A 17,395-nucleotide genomic window follows, 5' to 3' on the forward strand; every position below is an offset into this window, starting at 1 on the left:
GTTCTAGCTAATCAAAGAGATAATCAATAGTAGAGGATACTGATTCTGGCTCCTCGGATTCTGATCGTACGGGGTTTATTACTATAAAATAGTAAGAGTTAGGCCCTTAGCGATAGAGACACTGGCAATAAACAGAGTAAGTATATAGTTAGATCTCTTACTTAGGTAAGGGTAGAGAGGTTAAATTAGTAGATAGTTAATCTAAGGGCTTATTAAAGGCATACCAGTAATAGCTAGTTCGCCAGTGTTGTTTCATACCCTTTCTTATACGACAGACGTAGGAACATAATTAGCTGCAACGACAAAGAATACTATCTTAATATATAGGAAGGACATCAAAAGGTAGAGGCCGAGAGGGAATTTAATCAAAGTAAAAGAGGGATAGTAACTATAGCCAAAGGGTAGAAAGATATCGGTGAATCTGAGTAGCCGTACAACTAGAAATAGAATGTAAAGAGGTCAAATAAGCTATAACTTAGTTTAATCATACGGCATATTGACACCTATAGCAGATAAGTACTGGTAGGGTATAGAGAGGAGTAAAAATCTCCTGTGTAAGGGCGGGGATATTAGTTTCTATTATAAAGTATTGAAATTTGGTAGTGGTAAAAAAGTACCAGGAAGTGACATACAAAGTAATATTATATATTCAGGGGTCGTACGTTAATATTAACCTGTTATCGAGATTATAAAGTAGGTCTAAAACCCTAGGGTGGAGCTTCCCGGTCGCACCCCATCCAAAAATATTTAGAGTTTTGATAATTTAGGGTTGACTCGTACAATAGCTACAGAGAATAGTAGAATCTAAAAATTAAACTGGGTATACATTAGATATAAACTTAGAACTTATTAAATTTTCAGAGTAATCAGCCGAAGGAAACTCAGGGCTTTGGGGGTAGGAAAAGAGAGGGCTTTGGGGGTGGTGGGGCAAATTCTGCCCATATATAAGAAATCTTGACCGCTGGGCTTTGGGGCCCAAAGCCCCAACCCTTTTGGGATAGTGGGTTCGGACCGGTATCCTCTGCAAGATTGTCAAATTGATTGTTGATTCTGTTCCAAAGTTGCTCAGCCTTTCGTTTAGCATTGCCAAACATAGTATCTTCCACACGCCCATTCATCCATAATTGGTATCGTGATGAAAGGTCCGTCTCAGGCATGAGGCCTGGGTTATCTGCATGATTCATCTTGCTGTACTCATCAACATAGATGCTTGTTCTTATCAGAACGGAATCCAAACAGATATGTTTAAGAATAGACTTACAACGCAGAATATATCCTATTGTTCGAAGCATCCATACTTGCCCAGACCTCATCCATAGACCAGACATCGCAGGACATTGCGATCTCTGCTAGGAAGTTGATCAAAGTCTTGAGCTTCTCTCGTCCGCTCCCGGCATCTATCGGAGGTACTGTAGCATCATTTGATTTACCTCTGCCCCAGAATTTTCCGTCACTGAGCTTTTGTAGTTTCTTATATCGGTCGTTGAACATTTTACTGTCTCCAATCTAAGGTATTCAGCATCAGGGAAACTTCACGACAGTCAGGAGTCTTACCAATCCCTTGATTTGATCATTCACCTCATGGGTCATACCGACGAAGTCCCAAGCATCGTTGTTCGCGATTCCTCGGAGAACCATTCCGAAGAGATCTGGGTGACCACTACAACCCGGAGTGAAGAAAACTTGGTTGAATTCCTCACATGTGGGGCCCCCATTCCCAATAGCTGCCGAGTAGAATTCCGTTATCCAATTGCGCTCCCCTTGAAAGAAATAAGACGTTAGTATAGAGACTGGGTAATAATTAGAGCTTGATGTGACTTACAAACGTGATCATTTGTCGGCTGCTGGTAGTCTATCTCGAGTTTCATTGCGGCAGCTTGCGATTCCATGCCACTCTGCGCCGAGAGCGACGCATACGATGAACTTCTTGCGGATGTTAATGAAGTCATGGCCGCATCGTTAACTGAAGTTATGGTTGGCACACAGTCTGCCGTTATCTTAGACAACCATCGTGGCATCTTGAGCTTATCGGCGTCTAGTTGTCCAGCGACAGCCTCATCAAGGAACCTGCCACCGCCAGACCAGGTGATTGTTGCCGCAGTTGGTACTGGAGGACATCTGCCCGCCTTAGGTAATCTCCAAGTTGCATAGCCATCATCACGCTTCTCAAGATCGCGTTTGTTGGGATCGGGGTTTGAAGGATCGAAAACTCCGACTGTGCTCGGGCTATCTGGCCAGAAGCAGGGCTTACAGCCTTGGAAGGGGTCCATTCCATCGGGGGACGTCGGATAGGACGGGAATGAAGTCGGGCAAACGTCTGCCTCGGATTCACTAGTAATAGTTGTAGTTGTTCCAGTTGCAGTGCAGCCCATAGTTGGTACGCAAACAGAACTTGTACAGGATGTAGTTGTGATATGAGCCGCGTTGGTAGTCACAGTGCAATATTCGGCGCAGTTTGTGGCCGTCTTAAGCTCGGAACACTCTGTCTCAGTTGATCGAGGGTTCTCACCGCATTGGCCAGCCTCACAACCCCCTGCGCACTCCTGCAGAGGACAAGAATCACCACCACAACTCTCACATCCGCCGCCACATCCAAGGAGACCACAGCCGCCACCGCAGCCGAAGATACCGCAGCCGCCGCCGCAGGCAAAGGTACCACATCCACTATCACAGCCAAAGTCTTTGCAATCATAGGTACCGCAGCCCTCACAACCTGCAGTGGTCGTGGGAGTCGGACTACCACTGCTATATGTGACGAAGGGAAGAGTGATGCTGGGAGTTAAAATAGAGATTGTGGGTTGTGGTTAGAGAGTAACAGTATGCCTTGTTGTGAAGAAGAGAGGTGCAATTGTCCTGTCAGATGAAGTTAAGGCTGAGGAATGAGAAGATTAAGAAGAAGTTGAAACACCGGTCTTTGTTGAAGTGCCTGTCGGAGATGTCGGCTCTGGGGAGGTCTCTTCAGGCGTTGGCAAGGGGCTTGGAGGAAAGGTCGCTTCTCCCGGTTCCAAGGTATAAACAAAGGGAGGCGGTTTGATACTTTGGGTCAATTTAATTGTTACAGTGCCGGTGTCCGTTGCTTCAACAGTAATGGGCCAGATATCGATATACTCAGTGACGAAAGCCTCGACTGTGAGGATCTTTGTCTTGGTCGAAACAAATTCACCACTGGTACTGTAAAGGAACAAAGTTGTCCAGTTTGGCCATGCAACGGTAGCATGTAAGTTTATAGGGTACGGAGGCATGACAAATGTGTATGGAGGTTCACAGGCGATGGCTGGCGACTGTTCTTGCCAGAGGGTTAGAGCGATATAGAGCAATTCACCACCGTTACCCCCACCACTTTCCCCTTCGCCATTACTATACTGCTGGAGATCAACAGCCCAATCGGAAGTTCCGCCCATTTTCAAATTTTTGTAATAGTTGGTGCGTGAGCTTTTGGTGTCATCATCCATGTATGCAATCCATTGGTCGGTGTCGAAGACCACGATATTAGAATCACTCCCTTGATCATAAGTCTTCTTGGCTGTCTTGTCACTCTTGAGGATTTCATTGATTTCAGCATTGGAGATGTAGCCAGCTGTGTCGGTGCATCGACCTTTCTTTGCTCCAGACTCGGGGCCAGTGAATGCGCAATCTGAACCGGTACAACCTGCCTTTGCCATCTGAAAAGACCGACCATAACTGGAAACCCCGACAACGACTTTGTGGGAAGGAACACCCGCTTTGGTCACCATGGAGAGACTGAGTCTTGTTTCTGTCAGGTTGACATGCGATCGCAAGCAGCCGGTATCCACGTTTGGACAATCAGGTACAGCCCAGTGATGATTGTAGTCCCATTGCCCGTGAAGATCATAGGTCATGTAAATAATATAGTCAACCACCTTTGACATCTCGCTGATGGGGAAGCCTTTGAGATACCAGAAAGATGCCGGTGTTGCTATTGACAGAGTACGTCCCTTAGGCAAACTTCCCTTCACTTCTTTGAGGAATTGCAGATAGTTTGGGCCATCGCTCTTGCTGCCTGCTGGAATGCCAGGGATATCAGGGGCACTCGGATACTCCCAGTCAAAGTCCACACCATCAAGATCATGCTCATCTAAGAAGTCAACGACATTCCGGGCGAACTTCTTGCGGTTGGCTTCTGTAACCCCTTGACGAAAGATAGGAAAGGAATCCTGAGATGTTGAGAAAGACCATCCGCCAAAAGACAAAACTCGTTTGACTTCTTTCAGGGCAGTGAACCTCTGGAACTGATCCTCAATGCCGCTAACATTGATACCATAGCTGCTGCTTATCTGCGCAAATGCGAAGTGCACATGTGTATATTTTGAAGTGTCAAAGCTGGCAATGTCCATATTTAGACATGACCGATCCCAGTTGAAAGCTTCAAAGTAGCCAACTCTACAGAATTCATCCGGCCCTTCATCGTTGTTGACAATATCAGTTCCACAGTGGGAAATACAGCCGTTCGAGCCGCCCTTGGCAGTTCCTGGCGCTCCGGTCGTGGATTCACTAGCTGTGCAAAAATCCCTAGTGATTCCACACTGGCCCCAGATGTCACAATATGCATTGAGCGGGCAAGGATTGAGAGATTCAAGAGGTGTGCCATCTGTAGGTCTTTTTGTGTCGTTCATCTGTGGTCCACAAACAGCATTTGGCACAGTAGCAGGCATCGGGGGATCACCACTGCTCAAACAGATAGTTGATTTGGCCTGTAGATCACCACAACCCATCCAGCCCCAGGTGTTTTTGTTAAAAGTTTCGAGCTGTTCTTGAGTAATCAAATAAGCTGCAGCAAGCGTAGAACATGTATCCACTGATGTGACGTAGTGGCTTTTACAGGTTCCATCAGAGTTCGGCTTTGGCGCAAAGTCAGGTAGAGTGCCGGCAGAGCAACAGACATGTCTCCCAAGCATAAGTGGATCGCACAAATTCTTGTCAGGGTTGTACTTTTGAAAGTCTGCGAGGGAAATACCACATTCAGCAGCTACTTTCGCGCAATAATCACCACCGCTGACCTGAATTGTCGAGCATGTTCCGCGAGCATGAATGTGAGAGTTTCTATGGGTAAATAAGCGGCGGCGTCCGGCCGCATAACTTGTTCTATTGATAACCCGAACCTGAGATATATCCAATTCAATCGGCGGTAGCTCCTTAGTCTCGTCAAATCCAGACTGGCAAGTACCTTCAGTCTACTGGCGAACGACATCCTGAGCGGATGCTAGATCGCCAGAAGTGCTGATAAAGATACCGAAGATATGATCCGAGTCAAGACCACAGTATTGGAGAATACTTCGGGGCGAGATACTTTCCGCGTCGACATGCTGAATCAGCTTGGATAAAGACGCAGATGCTCCATCCTTTTTGATACTTTGACCGATGTGCATACCCACAACAGTGTTGTTTAAGATAGCAAATAGAGTCGTAAAATCAACAATTTTGGGTGGTAAGGTCATGCTGCTCTGCAATTTCTGTAGGGCAATGCGGGCATTGGAGCTAGGTTGGTCTGCTGGTCCGTGTGATCCGTATTGGAAGGTGACTTCTTTCCCGGGGCTTGACAGCGTTGAAACAACTTTAGATAGCGAGAGAGCTCCATCAGAACTTTTGTTTGATACGGTATATGCCCGAATCGTGACATGACCATCCTGTCGATGGAGAGTATTATGCACAGACAGGTCCATGAGCATAGTTTGATTGCAAGCAGTCAAGAAATTGATATCATGATAGGAATCCCACTCAGATGACTCGGTAGTTCCATCACAGCTACTTGGACAGGAGCGCCAATCGGAGTTCCATTGGCTGCTCTCTGTAGAAGTAGCAGAGCTGTCCGCTATAGAGCTTTTGGCCGCCAAAACGACCAAAAAGCCGTTGAACAAGATTGACAGACGCATTTCGCCTCCGCGAGATATTCTTAGCTCTGAATAAAAGACTGATGCGGTCAAATTTGAGATAAAACACAGAGGAATTCGGCCCGCTTTTAAAGCCAGCTTCGTTTTCCTAGATGTTTCATTTTATATTATCACGCACTCCGACCCGCCATTGCAGTTCTGGGTCTCAGCAAGACCCTTTGCCTAAGAGTAGTAACCTAGTTCAACTTAGTGTGATGTATTAGCGTGTCAAAACTAGGATTAGGGCCGGACAAAAATACATGTTACTTTGTAGGAGAGGGGTCCGTCCAGATGAAAATCAGACACGAGGCAAATTAGAGGGTATCAAAGCATCTGGAGCCGAAGATGAGCTTTGCCAGACAAAATTGAAGCCTTTAGTCCCTGCCGATCATTTCTTTAATTGCTTACATAACCGAGAACTATGTAGCATTAGATACTCGTATGTACTGTTAGAATCAACTTAAGGACCGAGGTTCGGCGAAGCAGAATTAGTAGGTACGGATAAATGGGGCTCGTGGCGAATGAAAACATGGTTCCAAATGGGTAGATCGATTTATTACTAGCCAAACCCGATGAACGAGCCCCTTGAAAGTAGGGCTAATCAAAAGATTAGCGTCTTACTTCAATCCAGATTTACTCCGATCAGACGTTCAAACGCGTTGATTACCTGCGCTTCCGTTTTCGGAGTGAAATTTTGCTTGTTCGACACTGCCGCTGTGCGAATATCGCCATGATTGTGAACGCTCGCTAGATATGATAAGTTGGAATTTGGGACATATTCCTCAATCACTCCCTTCCCGTTACATAATTGGGGGCGAAAGATTTTCTGTCCTAAGTGGACCCTGTAGCTTCACAAGGAGGTCGTTTGGCAAGAGCAAACTTCTTTCGTTACATCGTTCGAGGGAAATAGTAGAGAGATTTCGTGTACTCCACTAAGCGGCCCCTGCCGGAACACGGTGTTCAATAGAATAGGAGACTGCTCGTATGCATACCATACAATTCATGAAGCCAAGTAAGACAGAAAATGCTTGTTCGTTGAATTTAAAGCAATCATCTCGTTCTTCAGTCATCATGAGCTACTTTTTGTAGGTTGGGTTAGATACCTCTTCCGCCAGTAAAATCGACGTAGAAGCGGCCGCACGTCAACATCCGCTATACTTTCTAATCCTAACTCTGCCATATACTTGGCTCGCGCGAGCTCAGCCTGCAATTTTCCAAGCGGAATGCTCCGCCCATCCAGGCTTTTGAGCATAATTCGGACTAGCTCCTTGTTCCCGGTCTTCGATGCTTGTGCCAATAGAGTATCGCCATATTGTCCTTTCTTTCTTAAGGGATCTGCTCCCCGATTCAATAAGAGCTTAAATAACTCCACCTTCTCTTGCCTTAAAAAAAGGTCATGTAGAGGTGACTTGTCTTGCTCTTCGATCTCTATTCTGATCCCATGTGCCAGAAGCATGTCGAGAGTAGCGGACATAGCAACCAGATCCCCATCCGGCGAATCAACTAATGCCATGATGTTCGTATTTCCGATTGAAACCAAATTTCCAATGAGCTTTCTTTCGAATAGAAGGGCCAAGGTTGCATGATCTGCTTTGGAAAGCACGATCCGTAAGGCTTCAGCGACTTCGTGACTGCCCGGCAGAACTTGATAGCCGCTCTCGAGAAGATTCTCCATTATTAAAGCTCCCCCATGGGCAGCTGCTTGAAGGACTGACAGTTGAGAAGAGTTCTTAGCCGGTGTAGACTCTTTGAAACAAGGCAAGCGCCGTAGAAACTCCACCGTACTGAGATTTCCAACGGCCAGCGCCTGCACATAGACGGAACCCCTGTAAGTAGTGAAAGGACGGTCTGCCTCTAGTTCAGGGTTTGCTCCCTGGTCAAAAAGCAGTTTGATTATTTCAGTTGCATCAACAGCTTTGAAAAAAACAGGTATACGGCCATCTGTCAAATGATTCGGATTTGCGCCATTGTCTAGGAGCATATTGATAATCGGTTTATGGCGGCCGTCAATTGCTAATAGAAGTGGTGTTGGATCCCTTCCATTTAGCAACTGCTCCATACTTTGATTGGGTATGCAGTTGAGCAGAAGCTTAACGGTCGCAAAATGGTCGCGATGGGCCGCTAAAGCCAAAGGTGATGGATACTGCGCAAGGTTGAGATGCCTCGGTAGCGCAGGATTTTCTTTGACGCTCCAGAGAAATCGATTTGTGTGAAGAAATTCCGTTGAACAGCCGCGCCGAAGCAGATTCTCAACCAGGCAATTCCAGCCATATGCAGCGCTGATCATAAGTAGCTGCCGCTGATCCTCGCCATCAGTTTCACTATGTGCGACGAATGTACATAGATCCATAGAAAGTCTAAGATTCTCGACTATCAAGTAGTGTTCTTTTTTCACTGCCCAGATTAAAGGTTCGAGAGGGTATCCTGTCATGAAGTGTGTTGGGGATTTTCCATGCTCTAGTAGAAGATCCACTATATCTGCATGGCCTTGCTTAGCCGCCATCGCAAGAGCCGAGCTAGCAATACCAGGAGATTCTATTTCGGGTTTTTTCTCCAGCAAGAAATGAACAACATCGAAATGGCCCTCATGGGCCGCGTCAGCTAGAATGTTCGATCCAAACCAGCCCCTGATATAAGGATCACAGCCAAGATTGATCAGTAGCTTAACGATTAAAAGGTGTCCATTTCTTGCCGCAATCGCTAGGCCAGAAAGATCAACATCGTCCACACGTGAAGAGCGAATGTCTGGATGGACTCCATGGGAGATTAAGAGCCGAACAACACTCTCATGGCCACGGCCAGCCGCTAATATGAGCGGGCAGCCTTCGTCACCACTCTGGGACTCATAAGACGGTTCCTGCAGCCAGCTTTCGGTTGAACTCGGGTCGACTTCATAGTTCATCAACAAACGCACAACAGTCTCATGTCCATGAATGCAAGCAAGTGCCATAGGAAGCCACTCTTCAAAGACAGAGGCATTTGGAGAAGCTCCAGCTTCCAGTATATGTCGCGCAGATTTTTCGTATCCATTCTTAGCGGCCCATTCAAGAGCGCAAGCGTGCGAATTGCGCACATTTAATTGATAGAGTGAGTTATTCAGCAGCAGGTAAAGTCGTTTGCAGGTTTGGAGGAATGCATTGATGCAAAACTCATCATCCAGGAAATTTGCTATGTATGTCAAAAGCTCATTTGGCAAGTCCAGGAGTTTCATGTTGAATTGATTAGGTGAAAGAGCTCGACAATAGACAACGGTTGGTAATGTTGGTGAAGAACTTGGCGTGGCCTAAGGAACAATTAGGACAAATGCTGACATAAGCAACAGTTGACCCTCGAAGCCCCTCACGGTATTCCCAAAATATCCCCTTTTGCCTGTTAGGCTGGGCTCGCCCTGCATTACAGGGCGTGAAGCAAGCCACATTACACCAGGAAAGTTTCACGTTCAGGGCCCGGAACCCTTCGGCTTAGACGGCCCCTGACCCCTCCTGTTAGTGGATCATTAGTGGGGCATGAGGCAGCAGGCGATAACATAAAAAGCTTGAAACTTTCGCACTAGATAGCTAGTAAAAGTCAATTTTACGGCGACCTTGTCTTGTATTTCAGACGAATTGAAAAAGAAAATATGGTCAATATTGAGAATGCTTCATTGGAATTTCATTCCTTTGTATGTTCTCATTTATACGTTTACGCCCCAAAGCGTAAAGCATTCTGCTTCCATGTGATCTCACTAATCCAAAGGGGAAGCTTTTTGCATATCTTAATCACGTCAAACCCACAAGAAGACAGAGGTGGATCTGATCAAAACACCCTGGGAAGAGAAGACATAAAGCTCAAAATGAGTGCCTTCACACAAGGTGGCCGTATCTTGGCATCGGACTTAGCCGAACATCTCCGGTAGGTAAAATAGAATTTTCACTCTAATTACGAAAAAGACGCTTTCCCTAGGTTATAGACACTTGTACATTCTGCGGAAAAATTAATAGGCTCTAAATTAGAAAAAATGAGGGACGCATCACGGCAAAAACTTTCTATCAATCAAGGCTAACTGACTAATTGTCTCTTCCTATTCTTCAAAGAGTTGCCAGAGACTCTATTGTGGTTTGCAAGAAGCCTCCTCGATAGAAAAGAAAATGCACAATGCGAGGTCATATTAATAGTAAGAGTACTTCGTTCTTGTCTAAATTTTGCTAGGTCTTCAATCCGTGACTTTCCTGTATATGTCGGCGCAGGCCTATCTCATGTTCAACAGTCTCGTTGCACTGGTTGCATTGACGGTTATTTAAGTGTAAGTCTCTGAAATGACGCAGAAGATGCTTATGGTGAGAGTAGTGTTTTATTCCGTAGTATTGAAAGCATTTAAATGGTTTCGTATCTTCTCTTGTTGGAGCTTCTGTGCTTGATGATCTTTCCTCTGTTGACAAAGAGGGCGCTCCGGTGACAGTGCGGGACGAATTATTGCGCACACTTGTATTAATCCTCGTAGAAGTCGTTTTTTTTTGTATATCGTTGACCTCGGTGTGGCCTCCCTTTGAGAACATCGCAGTACATCCGAACAGCCTTAACAGCCTTGTTTCGACGCATCTACTCTGCCTCCACAGAAAGAGTCGTCGGCTAGGTTGTTAATTTTTCCAGCAGAGATATTTGCTTAGGGAGTATATGTTCCTCTGTAAGAAGTATCTCTTTTGTTTCTTGCTTATAGAGTATACCTTCAGCGAGCTGCCTTTTGATGTCAGTGACAGCCTGTTGGCTATCAAATTCTTCCTGTATATACTTCCGGAGGTTGTAAAAAAGTCTATTACGCGTATTTGTGACTTTTTTCTTCAACTGATTAAGCCTTTAGAGCTGAGTTGTACTCTTTTTCTTATCTTGATAAAGCTTTTTAGAAAATATATCTCGTTTTTTAATTGCTTCCTTAAGCTTAGAATCTTCCTCGACGCTTGCTTTCTGCTTATCGGTAAGCTTACGAGGCCTCTGCGTATCTATCTACCTTCCTATCCTAGTAACCGCACGTATTATCGCAGAATCAGGCTCTAACCCCTGTATTAAAGACTGTATGTCCGTGCCAATACGCCGTGGTAGGTAGTGATTAAGGAAAGTCCGAATATCGGTATATTTTATAATTAAGTTTTGTTGTGCGTTACTAACAAGCCCTATGAAAGTTATTCTCTGAGTATATATACCGTGCTGGCCTTCATCCACAATATTAGGTATAAGAAAACTTACTACTTTCGTTTAAGATAGTGCCGCCGCTGTATCTGAAGTGATGCGTAAATAGACTCTATTTGAAGCCAGTGATTTCTCTGAACGTTTAAAATTAGCTGGATAGAGAACTTTTTGAGATGGGTTGATTATAATGGTATTTTATCAGGCCTTTGATCCCTTTAATTTTGCAGAATATATAATTCTCAGATTTTTCAGGCTTGAGTGGTATCTCTATCTGCTGCCGATCACTCTCTAAAAATAGACGCCTTAGATCACCTATAGAGCGAATCCTAGGAGCGCGGAAGGCGTTGTTGTAGAACAATATACCTAGTAAGAAGGTATGCGGGCTTAACATTAATAATGGGTTATATATGATCTTAGGAATCAGGAAAGTATTTCTAGAAGAAACGTTATAATACCAGTTACAATGATAAAAATTATAGATGATCTATACCCTTATGTGATTTTTAGGTATTTCTTCGTGAACTTGTAAGTAAACTTTAGTAAGATCCGCGGCGGACCCCCTTTAGGATTACGTTGAATTAAGCAGAGTATATGCTTGTATTGCAAATTTTGTATGGCGTTGATTCGATTTACAGTAAAGCAAGCTATCAGATTGTACAGATATTGCTGTATTCTCTGTAATCCGGTATAAAATCTTTTTTTCTATAGTTCGGAGCACTGTTTTCTAGAGAGGAACTAAGTCCTCGATATACATCGGCGTCTTTTCTTTCTCTTTGGTATCCAGTCCTGCCCGTAGGATAATTCTCTGAATACTCTGTATAAGTATAAATTAATACTATTATAAAACGAGATACGGGCAGATTTTAAACCTTTCTTATCCTTTGACCTAGGCTCCTATCTATTGGTTTTTTGTTGACTTTCTCGTAATACCGAAGAAAGTTCTTCTAATTAGTGTCTAGGGTACTAGCCTTTTTGACTCCTTTTGCCTGTCGACCGTTCTTACCGCGCCGGACCTTTAAGCGCCAGCGCAAGAACTGTATGAATTCAGTTTTACCGGCTGCTTTGAGAGCGTTATTTGGATTCGCCTACTAGGAGTTGATGCTAATTCCGCCTTTCTTATACTGCTTCTGACAAAATCTGTTTAGACGTTAGTTAGCGTAAATTTCATGATTGATTGTATTTCTATATACCTTTCCTAAAGATCGTATATTCCTGCTATATTCTCCTTGGTTGTGTCGGCATATCTATTATCCTCGCTTTCTAAGATTGTATCGTCTGTATTAATATTAGGATCAGTCTCAGAGCCGTCCTTACTGTCGATCTTATCGGACTTATTAGGGCTTAAGGGGTTCTCTGTGATATTAGCCCCTACTTAAAGCTTGGTCGGATTGTTTTGAGATTTTGTAATCCGATATTTTACTCTTTTATGCAAAGTTTTAGGGGCCTTATTATAGTCTGAGTCGCTGCTAGAAATAGATTTTGCAGGACGCTTGCGTATCCCCTTATGAACCCGAGGAATATAAGAGCTTTTTCTGCAATAGTGTGCTGTAGAGCGATCTGGGTTGATGAAGCCACTTTCCCAGCCAGAGCTACTAGTGTCTGATTCTGTTTGAGATGATTCGAAACCTGCGCTCTCGTTGTAATCGTGGTCTCGGTTTGTTACTATCTGTATTTGTTAGCTGAGTGACCACGGAAATAGAAGAATGAAAATAATTACGATGGAGTTCAGTTCTGTCTATTATGCGAATCCTAGTGCAAAACAAGACAGCTGCTGTTCGTATCGAATGGGGAGTAAGTGCAGGCGCTTAAGGGGCGGTTGAGAGTGAGTGGACTCTACCGGCACGATCGAAACTTATATGTTTTAAGTAGCTGCTCGCGACGACTTACTTGCAAAGCCATTCCGCCCTTGTGGATAATCTATTTCGGTGGCATGGAACTGAGGACTGGAATCGGAACATTATTGAGACGCTTGGGCGCCTTGGGTGGGTCGGGCTTGCATTAGCCGGTGCGTGCGCGAATGGCGACCGCGGTTGTGGCAGAAGACCTCGGGGCCAACGACGCCATTTTCGGCGTCATTCGACGCCGAAAATGGCAGCTTCCGCCCAAATCGAAAAATACATGGAGTATTAGATCAATATTGAGAGAGTCTGATCACCCTTTACCGTTGGTAGTTTTGATCCTAGAGAGAAGAAAATCAGGCCGAACAGGGGGACGGACGGCAGATATATAGAGATATATATCACTACGATTCTAGTCTTATATACTGAGTCGAATTCAGTACGCCGGCGGGGACCAAATGACCGAAGATATTATCGCTATAAATCAAGCTTTAGGTATATCTTGTAGGCTCTCTCTCTTGTATCTATAGTATATCTTTGACAGTACTACCATTGATACTGCGGTCAGTGTACCCGGCATCACTAGTCAAGAGACCTGATCCCGACGGGTACACGGGGGTTTTCAGATCGTCCAGCAGGGCTACCCAGATGTCATACCTACTGTCCGGTAGCGCGCCACGAGACGAACCGAACGGTGCCATCCGTCCCGATCCCCGATGGACGTAGGATGGAGGAGCGGCGGCGGTCGCGGCGGGGCAGGGGGGTGCCGATCGCCATAGTGAAGGGCCCGCGGGGACGGTGGAGCCCGTCTTATAGGCGTGCTCAGGTACTGGGGTTTGCACGTGACATGGGGTTAGCGTGGCCCTCTTTGGTGTTGGTTGGTTCTCGGTGGCCGGTCGTTGTTTAAACAGCCCCTCAATTAGTTGGCTGCTGCAGGAGTCGTAACAGGTGTCTCTTAAACCTTTTTGACTTAATCTGGAATCCTACCGAGTGCCTTTGCCCTTGATGCTACGATTTGTCCCGTGCGATCGTGTCGGAAATCTACCGTATACGTGCGGTTTAGTCCCCCCTGAGGGTCAGTTCTCTGCCCCGCCGGGCCCAAAAAGTGGGGGCCGTTTGCTACGGTTGGAGAATTCTCTTTATTTGTGGGGACGGCAGGCGGCTCGAGCCTGAAATCGGCAAGAAAGCTTACCTGCTAGGCAAGCTGACTGGGTGGAGAATATTTCGCAGGCGGAAAATAAATAATGTCTCTCTCTCACACAACTTGGCTAAACATTCAAATTGAGGCTTTCAGTGCTTACAGGGCATGATATGTCTCCGAGAATAAGTTACACGCAAATTAGCACCGACTACGATGACCAGCACGTCGAGGTTTCCGACCTTCGTGATGCGTTATCGAGCCTTTCGGAGATGGGAGAGGAGGGAATACAACTTAGGTGGGGTTTCATTCATTTTCGACTGTGTCAAGAGGCTAATGGCTCAGCAACCCAGTCCTCCATCTTCAGTCTCCGATATTGCTATAAACACGCAGAGCACGCCGGCGAAAGTTGAACCTCCTCCTGAATTTCGCGCCTTGACGCTTCTCGACAACGCGCCAGATGCTAAGACAAGACCGGAATGGCAGGACCCAGTGCGATGGTGTTTTTGGGGAAACGCTGCGGTCCTGGTGATAAATATCGCGCTCACAATCGCCGCAGTTGGTGTCTCTGCCTCGAAGCATGACGAGAGTCTCGGCCTTGGGTCTATCATTCTCTATCAAGGCTCCTGCCCAGCGACTCAAAAAAGGAAAATCGGCTTTCATTTGCTGATTAACGTTCTCAGCGTTGTAATGACTGCGACAAGCAGTTACTGCTGTACGATTCTTATGGCCCCGTCCCGAACAGACATTGATAAAGCCCATTCCAAGGGAACTTGGCTCTCAGTCGGAGTTGCGAGTTGGCAGAACTTTCGCAATCTCAAAAGGTCCAGTCAAGCTTTATGGAGCATACTGCTTCTGACATCAATAATAATGCAGATGATGTAAGTGGAACTGAAATTGACGGGCGCTATTAGAGTAATATTTTGTTAAATTTGGACCCTAGCTATAACTCTGTCGTTTACTCCTCTCTCAACGCCAATGCCTATCCAGTGATCGTTGCACCAATGGAGTTTGTCTCGAATTCCAGTATACCTACATCGTTTTACGAAGAACAGACCTGTTGGCCCGACGATGTTCTTACATGGAACATCACCGATCTGCGATCTGGCATTATGAACGGCAGTTTTGAATACCTCAGTAAAGACGAGTGCATCGGCGCCTACGCAAATAGCTTTACGTCGGACAGACGCACTGTTGTTTTAGTGACCCAGGAGCCCATCACCGGCGCGGGCATATCGCTGGCTGGATATGGATACGCAGGGGGTATCGAAGCAACAAATCCGGCGAAGACTGTACTCAGTCCGTTCGGGAACATCGGGGCACTAGACTGGATCTTTGAAGGGCCTGGAGGTATGGTGAGTTTGGATCCAACTGGATATGAGTGGATGTGCTATATGCATTCAACAGGGTCTCAATCTTCCTGCACGGGCACAATTTTACAAGGTTTGGACACCTGGAACGTGTCTTCTCGAGATTGGCCACGATTCACCGAAGTACACATACCTGAACAAAACACAGTTAGCAGGAGTGGATCCAGTTTCTGGGCAAGGCTAAGACTGAGAGTACATTATTGCAAAGCAATATAACCTGGACTCGCAAGGAGGTGGAGGTTTTCACGTCCTTTGTGGGAACCAACCCTCCGCCAGAACAGATGTGGTCATATTTGAACACTACATCTTGGATTGCGTCGGCCGGAACACTTAATGTTTCAACTGAGTGTACACCTCTAAATAAGCTGGCTAATGATTTTGATGCGGATCCATTACGGGAGATCAAGGTTGACCACTGCCTGAGCTTAAGGACCTCTGAAGAATGCCGTTTTTTCTATCATTTGCCTATCGCTCTTGTTATGATCATCTGCAACTTGATTAAAGTTGTTTGCATTTGGCTTTTGCTACGCATCGATCGTCACGACTTGATCCTTACTATGGGTGATGCGATCTCATCGTTTCTTCAACGACCAGACCCGACCACCAAGCAATGGTGCACACTTTCTCCTGAATTTATTGCTGCGGAGAAGAAATGCCCTTGGCACTCGGGAAACAAAAGCTTCGAAAAGGAAGAGCTATGCTCACCAGAGCCACACCCTGGCCTTCTCCCTTCAGAAAATTACAAGAAAAGATGGAACACAGCTACTAGTGGCAAGATCTGGTTGCTCACCATTTTCATACTCGTCCTATACATCGTCATCAGTCTCGCACTTCCCACACTCGCGGTGCAGAATACGATAACCCACCAATTGATCACCGTGCAACCACTTAGTGCAATATGGCAGATCCAAGGCTGGGGCACGATTCAGTCAACCGGTCTACTTTCAAACCTGGCCACTTCTTTCGTCGGCATGGAGCTTCTTGCAAACACACCGCAGCTAGCAGTGTCATTCCTTTACTTCTGTCTCAATGACAACCTCACAAGAATGATTCTCGCAGCCGACTATAACAATTTCGCAATTCACCGACGTCCACTACGAGTCTCCTTCCCGCGTGGGGAGCAGCGATCGACCTGGTATCTGACCATTCCCTACCAATATGCCATTCCCATTCTCACGACATTTACTCTCATTCACTGGTTTGTCTCCGAAGGCCTATTCTATGTTCAAGTCTTGCCGTACAGCATTTATGGAAAGCCAATTCCTTCTGCTGAGTTGGTAACATGTGCCGTATCTACACTTCCTCTAGAACTGGGCCTGTTTCTAATGATCGGTATGTTTATTGTCATCAGCTTCTTAGGTAGCAGACGGCTCAAAGCATCCAAGATGCCCATTGCCCGCGAGTGGAGTGTTGCTATCAGTGCCGCTTGTCATCCGCCTCGTCTTGACCTGGATGCTGCGTTCAAGCCTGTTCAATGGGGCGTAGTTGAAGATGACACGGACGCGTTGTATCCCCATTGCAGCTTCACCTCAAAAGAAGCGAAAGAGCCGGAGGTCAATGTCCAGTATGCTTAATACTTCTGTCGCCTATAATTTAACGTACTTCCAACAATTTCCTAACGTGTTCAATACAAATGTGGCACTAATAGCTCTGTCTCGGTGCTGAAGTCGTCGAATCCAATGTTGGCGTGCCGGTCGCTCATGAAGCTTGCAATCCATTTCCTAGCTACCATCGGGATCCGTCTCGCCCCCCAACGCGGCGTCCAGGCTCGTTTTGTTCACCCCGTTGAAAGCGCCTTTGAGGTCAAATGCAACCAGGGTATCCACCTTGTGCTTGTACCACGCTTGGTTGATCGCACTGGACAGGACCAGCAAGGCTTTCTCAGTGGTCCTGCCCGGGCGCCCGCCGAACTGGCTATTTGATGAATGACCAATGGGCGTTCAATACTTCTTACAGGTTGATGGTAGCCATAGTCATGATAACTTAAAGTTACGCGAA

At 45.9% G+C, this 17,395-nt stretch overlaps 5 protein-coding genes across 5 annotated transcripts; 1 reads left to right on the plus strand and 4 right to left on the minus strand.

The window, feature by feature from the left end:
* Positions 1–881: 881 nt before the first annotated feature.
* N7509_011474 (uncharacterized protein) lies at positions 882–5,891 on the minus strand (the record flags this gene model as incomplete). Its single annotated transcript, XM_056636111.1, has 6 exons — positions 882–1,209; positions 1,262–1,506; positions 1,555–1,760; positions 1,823–2,772; positions 3,109–5,174; positions 5,205–5,891. 6 exons carry the CDS (start codon positions 5,889–5,891, stop codon positions 882–884), a joined length of 4,482 nt encoding a protein of 1,493 aa, XP_056482141.1.
* Positions 5,892–6,957: 1,066 nt separating this feature from the next.
* Positions 6,958–9,099, minus strand: N7509_011475 (ankyrin repeat domain-containing protein; the record flags this gene model as incomplete). The annotated part of the gene is made up of 1 exon (XM_056636112.1): positions 6,958–9,099. One exon carries the CDS (start codon positions 9,097–9,099, stop codon positions 6,958–6,960), a length of 2,142 nt encoding a protein of 713 aa, XP_056482142.1.
* Positions 9,100–10,496: 1,397 nt separating this feature from the next.
* Positions 10,497–11,442, minus strand: N7509_011476 (uncharacterized protein; the record flags this gene model as incomplete). The annotated part of the gene is made up of 4 exons (XM_056636113.1): positions 10,497–10,696; positions 10,739–10,856; positions 10,890–11,035; positions 11,217–11,442. 4 exons carry the CDS (start codon positions 11,440–11,442, stop codon positions 10,497–10,499), a joined length of 690 nt encoding a protein of 229 aa, XP_056482143.1.
* Positions 11,443–11,543: 101 nt separating this feature from the next.
* N7509_011477 (uncharacterized protein) lies at positions 11,544–12,136 on the minus strand (the record flags this gene model as incomplete). Its single annotated transcript, XM_056636114.1, has 3 exons — positions 11,544–11,726; positions 11,788–11,865; positions 12,029–12,136. Coding segments are annotated over 3 exons (369 nt in total), but the record flags the coding sequence as incomplete, so codon positions are not given.
* Positions 12,137–14,363: 2,227 nt separating this feature from the next.
* On the plus strand, positions 14,364–16,971 carry N7509_011478 (uncharacterized protein; the record flags this gene model as incomplete). Its single annotated transcript, XM_056636115.1, has 5 exons — positions 14,364–14,629; positions 14,711–14,908; positions 14,971–15,382; positions 15,435–15,544; positions 15,606–16,971. The coding sequence occupies 5 exons, from the start codon at positions 14,364–14,366 to the stop codon at positions 16,969–16,971; spliced, it is 2,352 nt and encodes a 783-aa protein (XP_056482145.1).
* Between the last annotated feature and the right edge of the window lie 424 nt (positions 16,972–17,395).

The sequence above is a fragment of the Penicillium cosmopolitanum genome, assembly GCF_028827165.1.
Source record: "Penicillium cosmopolitanum strain IBT 29677 chromosome Unknown utg000011l:1.0-3548175.0:1.0-3550911.0, whole genome shotgun sequence".
In the NCBI taxonomy this organism is placed as follows: Eukaryota; Fungi; Ascomycota; class Eurotiomycetes; order Eurotiales; family Aspergillaceae; genus Penicillium; species Penicillium cosmopolitanum.